Here is a 9605-nt window from a genome sequence, read left to right on the forward strand (position 1 = left end):
AAAAAAAATCCAGTCCAAATTTAAGTTAGTCTGATAAGAAAGAGTAAAATATTACGAGTTCAACGGCAAAATTTTGATCGAAATCGGGTGAAAAATAAGAAAGTTATGACCTTTTGAAGTTTCGCTAACTTTTTAAGGAAACAGTTCTTGAACAGTCAATATGAATATGCAAATTGCAAAGTGAGCATGTCATTCCCTCACAACTTGCCATATAGTTTGTACATGAAATTTTGAAATTTCGAGTTTTTCATTCAAACGTATGCCTGAGGCTCAAATCCTGATACATCTAACTGATCACTATTCTGAAGTTATTCAACCAGGAATAACATCCTGTTTCAGATTTCAATGACAGAAACATTGAATTTTCGTCATTTTTAGTACACGATCAATGGAAAATTGTGAGGTTGTGACATAGTCAGCTCACTCATTTGCATATTCATATCCACTGTACAAGAATTACTATGCAGAAATTAGCAAAACCTTCAAAATGTCATAACTTCCTTATTTTTCATCCGATTTCAGTCAATTTTTTACCGTTGAATTCGTAAGATTTTTTTCCTTTTTTATCAGACTAACTCATATTTGGACTGGATTTTCCCTTTAAGGCCCTGTCAGGCTTATTGCATGTGGGTATTTTCCACCACGCAGGACAATTTTTGCGGGCGGACAAGGAATTGGGCGAGTCTTACCTGCTGGACCAGTGCTACTTACGTTCTCCTTACGTGCATTCCGTGTGACCTGCGTGTCAGGCGCGTGTGTGGCGAGAGAGGGCTGACAACTTGGTGAAGGACTCCTCCTGAAGGAAATTGATATGGCAAACGTTCAACAGAATGTCATAATCGTGGCCGCAGCCGACTCTCAACTAACCAGCTGAAAGACAGTACTGTCTAATTGATCCTCAGTTTGCAGGCAGTTTGCTCGTATAGCTCGCTCCACGTCCGCAAAACTTACCACGGCACCTACAAGGATATTGGCAGTTTCGACACCAATCCTTGCTATTAAAACACTCGTATTATGCTTAAAGATTGCCCGTAGATGATAAGCGCTCAGCATATAAGCACAGACCCACTGGCAACTTACGTACTTCAAGCGGGTCAACTGCCTGTGACTTGCGGCAGCTACGGGCCTCCTAGTGTTCTGCGTGGACCTCAGGGGGCAATCCCCGCGGAAAAAAAAATGGTCATGCTCAAAACTTTGCTGTGGATAAATCGGACTTGCGTGCGAAACTCCGGTACAGTCGATGCGGACCACCTGCGGGAAGACCCGGGTAGCAAAAGATTTCTCCCGCAAGTCAACCCGCGAGGCTTCCCCACGCACTGTGTGACAAGGCCTTGAGCATGCTCGAAACTTGTTCCGGGTGTGTCGCGGGTTTTTGCCCGCAGTGGTACACGCAGAACACCAGATGATAGATACAGTAGATTACGGTTTAGTAGATAATAGTATTCGCTAGAAAGTGCAAAGCAGCGATACAAAGAAACGGCGTGTTATCTGTGTCTATCGTCAGTGGTGTATATTGTCGTGATTGTGGATTCGATATGCTCTGTTACATGTAATATTGAAATGTTTTCCGATGTGTGTGATTCTGGTCTCTTAGCAGGGGAACCATCTGTGACTATAGCAATTCCGTACCAGAACGAACATACCACATTGTTAGCCCTTACGTAGAGAAAATACATCAAAAGAAAAAGTGAAGAAAAAATGAGCGAAGTTTAAGGAAAATCGGACAATCCGTTCATTTTTTTTTCAATTTGTTTTTTTTTTTATTACTATTTTTCAAAGCTTTGATGCCGGTTGAGAATCGCGGATGAGAAAACTGCAACATTTAGTGACCTTGTGCATGGGCATAAGAGAGAATTCAACATATTTTCATTTTTCTAACATAATGAAAGTAAAAACTCACACCTCATTAACCTCTTTCAGAAAACAGGGGTAATCATATCACCCTTTACATTTTATGCAGGTAAGGAGGGAATAGTTACTTTTTACAATTGTGAAATCATCTTGAATGTTTTCATATCATTTTCTTTTAATTATCATCCATGTTTTATGGGTGCAGAGAAGAAAAGGAAAGATATCGTGAAAGTGTCACAACATCGAACTAAGAAAAGATACTATTATTATGTTTAGCTTTAAAAACAAACAAAAAAGTAAAGAAAAAAACAACAAGAGGAAGCTGTTTCCGAAAAGGGTGGCACCACTGTTTGTAACTGTAACCACGGTGGTATATAAGAGAGGGATATCTACAAATGTAACATTCTGTTTCTTTGCATTTTATATCAGCATTTAACCATCACCGGCCACGACATGAGTATACCAGGATCCGAACAAGACCAGGTTCGCGTTCTGATGTGGTGTACGCCTCGCTCCACTTCAACAGTATTCGCAAAATGTCTGAGCTTCGTTCCCGAGTCGCAGATTTTCTTCGAGCCGTATGGCTACTGCTACTCATTCCTGGATAAATTGAGGGCGGCAGGGATCAGCGTTGACTTGGAGTCATCTGAACCATACAAGCACGTCAGTGACGACATGTGGCAGAAGCTAATGGCAACAATACATGCTGACTTGGCAGAACCAGTGGATCACAACATGTTCATGTAATATAATTATGTATGATTTATATCAAATCTAATAATTTGAAGCTCTTAGTAAGGAATTGTACTTTTGGCAGCCCTGACCCGAGTGTCACTCCATGACATTTATCATGATAATATACACCTGTATGAAAGTTATATTGCAATAATGTAAGACCAAATAAATAGCAAATTAAATAAATGGTAAAAACATTAAAAACAACAACAATAGTAACTATGACAATTATAAGCAAATTGAATAAATAATAAAAACATTAAAAACAACAATAATAACTATGATAATTAGAATAATTGTAATAATGAAATACAATATTATTATTATTATTATTAATAATGATATTATTCTTATTTTTATATTCATTATATGTGTTTAATTATTCATTTTTTTTCGCCGTCACAACTAATCATCTTCAGTTTGTCCTATTATGTGATGCACTCGATCGTAATTGGTCCAAGATGTGGAACAAATTATCTGTCCCATTACATTAACAATTTCTACTACTTCATGATATCATATGTAATTAACAGGTAGAAGTGAACACAAATAAGCATGGTGACCTTGAAAATTTCTGTCATACTATGGATAGAACCTATCGTAAATCGGCTATCGGATGTATAGGACATTGTTCTTTCCAGCAGTGATGTCTCGATCCAAGTAAAAGTATGTTTTCAAGACTAGATGTATGAAAAGATAAGTTTTACAATCCTGGAAACGTTGGGCTATAGCTGAGATAATAAGCTTGTGCTCTCCGGGTCATGATGTACTTCACGGAGTCAGCCACGTAGAAACCTATATGTCCGAAAACATTGACCTCATTTTGCGAAGAGTCATTATTGAAAAAAAAAACAATTACAACTGGTAGATTCTCAGCTTAATCACTAAATTGTCATGCATTTTGTTTTCTTGATATGGAGGAAGAGACCAACTTTTTTTTTTTAGAATCATTCTAAAAAGAGGAAACCGAGTCCTTCGCCTCCCTTGTCAGCGCAATATATCATCTGCATAATCAAGATCTGTAAGATATTAGAAACTGTCACGGTGTGACTTACCTGGCTTGGAGACAACTTCTTTCTCTATAATGATGTCCACTAATAGTCTAAATATAACTATGTAATCTACTGCAATGTGAAGAAAAAAAAACGGAAAAGGGGCAATGTTGTCTCCTTGGAGGATAACTGTTGTTGTGACAAATTCGGATCCACTATCCATACCTCGAACAAATATAGTGGGATTGATATACATGGTCACAGCAATGGCTGCCATTGATGTTTCGTTCAGGACCACCTATAGAAGAATGCTAGGGTTTTTAAATTGATTAAAAATTGTCTGTTTCCGCCAGGTATCCACACATAAAGAGGATGCTCGACAACCCGAACCCAAGCAAGAAGGTTATCTTCGTCAAGGATATGGCGTATGGCATAGTCGATTCCACTCAGTTTTTACCGGATAGTTTATCAAACTACCGGTTTGCCTTCCTAATACGACATCCAATCAGAGTCTTCTCGTCCTGGAAACGCGCCGTCTTGAATATCCATGCTGTTCTCGAGCAGGGACGAGCCAAGAATTCCGAAGCGAGTAAGGAAGGGGTTACTAAGGCTTCTGAGGCCTTTCATGTCGGAAACGACACGGTAAGTTGGTATAACGCTCCTGGTCTTTTCTACAAGGAGCTGTATGACCTATGGACTATCGTAATGCAGAGATACGATCCGAATCCGGTTGTTGTGGATAGTGATGATCTGGTATCAGATCCGTCAACTGTACTCCCAAAATTCTGCCAAAAACTGGGTATTCCGTATTCAGACTCCCTGCTCAAATGGGACGGAAGCAGTAACATTATAGGTAATTGGATTTTCGGTTGCACAAAACCCAACGACTGTAATAAAGTCAACTGTGACGCTGCCTTTAACTCAACCTGCTTTAAAGGGTCCTCTCCCATGCCCTCTTTTCAAAGCTTGGCTCCTGATATCAAGGAGTGTGTTCAGCGTACCATGCCGTACTACCTGAAAATGTATTCCTGGAAGATCTGAGAAAAAACTATTCTGAATGCAAGTCGAAACGCTTGAAATCTCTAATTCAGAATTCTTGGAAATTCACAGATTGCCAAGTAGGCCTATGTTTGTCCAATGTTTTTTTTTTTTTTCGTTTTCTTTTGTTATCTTGCTTAATATGAGCGTTCGTGTATTTATCCGTAAATAAGTTTTTACTTTGTTGATAATATTATGTTCAGTTAGAAAACACACCCAAATTTTGAATTTGGAGGAAATAATACGAATTTTGGCCATTCCCAGCTCTTGTTTCAACTGGAGTTTCCTACTATATTGCATTATCAATTCCTTTTGCCATGGTGATTATGTCATCCCCTGTTAATCTATCCACTGCAGATTGTTCAACCTCTGAGTTTGACTTTCCCTTTAGGGCAGAAGAAACTGAATTTTCGATTACTTTTAATTAATACCCGCATATCCCAGGTCGAAAAACCAGTAGAAACCAGTAGAAAACCAGTCTGGTCTTTACTGGTTTTAACTGGTTTTAACTGGTTTCAACTGGTACCAGTTGAAATCAGAAGGTAACTCCAAATTTCCAGTAACAAAATAAGCAGTTCTCCAGTTGAAGATGTACTGGTACCAGTTGATACCAGTTTAATCATACTGATAGGGGAGAGCGGGGTGAGTTGGGACGCGGGTCAAGTGGGACACGTTCTCTGAATTAAAAACTATTCAACCAATCAGCGATTGGCTTATATCTACAATAAGCCCCCAACAACCATACATCACACTAAGAAAGCCATGCAGTTCGGCAAATTCTAAGTATGTATAAAATGCTATTGAAAATTTTCCCCAAAATATGATATTTTTTTGAAATCAGGTTAATTAACCTGTTGTCTTTGTATTCATGATTTCAAGGGCACAATTGAAGCTGGTGGTGAGCCTTATTGATATGCAACTAATATAACTTGTTTTTGACAAATGCCTGCATGGTTACTGAGCAGTCGTACATATTTATGTATATGCCACGTGAGGGACAATTGGGACAACGTGTCCCATTTGTCCCTCATAATAGCATTACATGTAAAAAAAAAGTTGAGATTTTCAAACATGTCGTTCAAACTTGTTTTGTTAAAACAGAGATAATTTGAAAGCATGTTTGACTGTTTTCATTACCAATGTTTCATTACGCCTTCCAACTTTGACATTTCCGACATTTCTATAGGATGTCACACTTTACCAACACCGTCCCATTTCTCCCTTGCCGTTGTCCCACTTTACCCACGGGTGGGTCAACTTCTCCCCCAAAATAAGGTTTTTTCTTTTCATTAACTGCAGAAAATTGAGAACAGTGCCACCCCCAGTTTATAGCTCTTTATGTAACCTACCATATGAACCTTCATGCAAGCCCAAAAGGAAATGTAATCATCTCTTCTATAAAAAGATATAAGAAGAAAATTGGCGAACTTGAAATAATGTCCCACTTCTCCCCGCTCTCCCCTACCAGTTTATACCAGTTGAAGTTGCACTGCTTACAAGTTGAAACCAGTACAAGTCTACTGGTACCAGTTTGTACCAGTTGAAGTTGCACTGCTTACCAGTTGAAATCAATAGGCCTACAAGTCTACTGGTACCATTTGAAGTCTTACTGGTACCAGTTTATACCAGTTGAAGTTGCACTGCTTACCAGTTGAAACCAGTACAAGTCTACTGGTGCCAGTTGAAGTCTTACTGGTACCAGTTTATACCAGTTGAAGTTGCACTGCTTACCAGTTGAAACCAGTACAAGTCTACTGGTGCCAGTTGAAGTCTTACTGGTACCAGTTTATACCAGTTGAAGTTGCACTGCTTACCAGTTGAAACCAGTACAAGTCTACTGGTACCAGTTGAAGTCTTACTGGTACCAGTTTATACCAGTTGAAGTTGCACTATATGATATCATTTTCTTCTCACAAGCTTTTTTCAAAGTCACACTGGTCAATTTTGTGGACATTAATGTGCTATTCCATTGCCTACGTCCCCACATTTACCGGGTGCTGTTCGTTATTCCGAAGGTTCGATATTCCGAAGGTTCGTTGTTCCGAAGGTTCGTTAATCCGAAACACACAAATTCCCTATACCTAGAGGTTCGTTAATCCGAAAATGAAAAAGGGTTCGTTAATCCGAACATTTGTGGCGTTATTCCGAAGGTTCGTCATTCCGAAGATTTGTTCATCCGAAAATGAAATTCGGAAAAACGAACCTTCGGAATAACGAATCTTCGGACTGAAGAGCCTTCGGAATAACGAACCTTCGGAATAACGAGCTGTAACCCATTTACCACTACCAAAGTAAAAACATTCACATTATTATGAGTGCTCTTCAATTGTATTGTGCGACTTCAGTGGATCTCTTTTCACTCACATTATGTTTCAGCATGCAACATTGCACAACTCTGGCAATGGTTCTTTACCTTTCTGTGTAAATGAGTCAAAATGTGCACAAATTTCACACACTTTAATGAGCAGGTAATATAATGTGACATTCAAAGGGTTAAGTTGTGGTGATGAGACTTATGATAGTCCCAAAATATGTTACTCTTTATTAGAGGGGAATATGCTCCTTTACAATTGTATTATAATCTTATCTATGATAAGATATGACACCTGCCTTTCATCGACATTCTGAAGCAGCCATGTACACATTGCTTAGAGTTTTTACACTGGTGTGTTAAATGTAATTAAGATGATGTGAAGAATTGGATTTCTCGGTAAATGAACTTGCAGGTGTGATAACAAAATGGGCTTCCGGTGTGTTATTATGTTAAATATTTTTTGTACTGCTCTTAAGGATTTATCAATTTAACCTATATCATCAATACATGTAGTGAATCTGTATGGGAAGGTTATGACGTACCAAGTGGTTTAGACTATATACTAAGTATACACTCTGTCGAGGATGTAATGTATAAACATACAAGAAAACATGACTGTAATCAGTGTGATGCTTCTCACTCCAATTTAATATTATATAATAATTATGATAAGAGGGTAGAAGAATTATGCGGGATGGAGTTAAACAGCAAAGTATCATTAAGTATTTATTTACTTATCTTTTATTTCATTATTTTGTAAGTGGTAAACTAACAGTTTGGGCTGGTTTTATTCGCATCGCAAATTATTCAGATATCTACCAAAGTGTCTTTTCTGGTTTCCTCTGTCTTTGTATTCCAGTAAACTTAGGTGAGGAAGGTATATGCGTAGCCGACCAAACGCCGTGCGAATGTTACGGTCTTAAAGTGTAACTCGGTCTTAAAGTGTAACTCCACGCCTATAGGCTTCTAAAATGTGTCTCGCGTATAGAACCTCACCTGTGGTTTTGGATACGTTTACGGGCCAGTTCTTTCTGTCGTCTGCTTACTTACCACTCACTTTTATATTTGCCTTGGTTTTAAAATAAAACGAGTAACATTCATTCTGCATGCTTATATTTCAACTTGTCATAAATGTATATCATTATTTCCTTCCCTAAACTCTTGTCATTATGTATGAAGTGTGCTTATTTTTTTAAGAGTCATTATGAAAAAAAAAAGAGGTGAATGACAGATAGGGAGATGAGGGAGTAAATGGCACTGAAATGGGGATGGAATGACAGGTATAAAATATGTTTAAAACATCACAACTCCATCATACTGGAAACCTTCATTTATGAAGTGAAAATTGTCATCTTTTCATAATTTGGTTTTGTAACTAAATATGTATACCTTGATGTATGTGAGTGTTAGTGTATTGTTGATGCGTGATGTGCGAGTGTCTTGTATATGACTTTAAGCAGCAATATGATTATGATGCTGGTACTTGTACAAACCTCTACAATAGTTTTTGATATACCAATGTTCCTTCTCGCAGTGAGTTGTAAAATGTTTCTACTTTTAATAATCACAATAGGCATGATCATATCTGCATGCAAGATATTTTACGGGGTGCATTTTCGAGAACAATCATGCACAATAAACCACACATTACATAGAGCAGACATAATACCTATTACCTTCAATAATCATACACGTCACGAACGCGAAGCTGCAGGTGCTTTCAGGGTCCTATAGGCCTATGAGCAATTCTTTTCATTTCATTTATTGCTGTTTCTGCAGTAGACAATCAATCAAATCACTTTCGAAAACGTACTTATTGATTCATCATTAATTATGGCTAACTTTGCACATAAAAGATAAGGAAATCATCATGAAAGAAAGCAGAGATAAATAAAAGGAAAAGTGGAAGCAAGAGGAATGAAGTTTGCATTTCCTGATAAAATTGTGAAGTTCATCATACAAGCAGTTGACACCTCACCGATCAGAAAAAATTATAAAATAAAGATCATGAAATCACTTTCCTGCGTTGCATCAATGGACACCATGTAGGATTTCAAAGTGAAAACCAAAGAGGACCTTTCTCATCTTGAGATGTAAAACAACCAGGAATGTGTTATAAGCAAAAATTGTAAAAATTAAAGCCCTAATGGGGTTATTGATTACATACACACCAGCAACACCGTTACAGTGTTTATGTAACAATATATCAGATGTTGAATTACTGTGGGGATGCTACCTGCCTTGTAAAGTAAAAATTTCAGAGATTTTACGCCTCCTCCTCCTCTCCCCCCCCCCCCCCCCCTCCTTCGGCATCCCATCACCCACCATATCAAATAAAAAATATATATTCATACATTCACTTTCTAATACATAAAACTATCGCTTTGCATCAGCTCTGTTACTTATGGTTCTGAAAAAGATTTGAATTTTGCTCAAACAGTCTCTTATTTTTAGGTATTTGTACTTGGTGCCCCTTCAAACAAAGTGGGATTCCATTACCCAAGGGATGCTACACATTTGGTGGAAATGGACATATCATTTTCATAGAGTCAAGAAGATGCTGAAAATGTGAAAATTCTGCCTCCCCCTACCAGGACACGCCTGGATACCGCCATAATCTTACGTGAAACTTCCAACTTTGTGTTTTCATATCAGCATTTGCCTATAGCTCTATT

The 9605-nt window shown here is 38.0% G+C and overlaps 1 protein-coding gene across 1 annotated transcript; it reads left to right on the plus strand.

Annotated features, from left to right (window-relative positions):
* Positions 1 to 2304: 2304 nt before the first annotated feature.
* LOC139731943 (uncharacterized) lies at positions 2305 to 4619 on the plus strand. Its single transcript, XM_071642818.1, has 2 exons — positions 2305 to 2594; positions 3932 to 4619. Exons 1-2 carry the CDS (start codon positions 2305 to 2307, stop codon positions 4617 to 4619), a joined length of 978 nt encoding a protein of 325 aa, XP_071498919.1.
* Positions 4620 to 9605: the final 4986 nt, after the last annotated feature.

This window comes from Diadema antillarum, unplaced genomic scaffold, assembly GCF_040938485.1.
Source record: "Diadema antillarum isolate AM-2024a unplaced genomic scaffold, OU_Dant_1.0 seq00000389_RagTag, whole genome shotgun sequence".
NCBI classification, from domain to species: Eukaryota; Metazoa; Echinodermata; class Echinoidea; order Diadematoida; family Diadematidae; genus Diadema; species Diadema antillarum.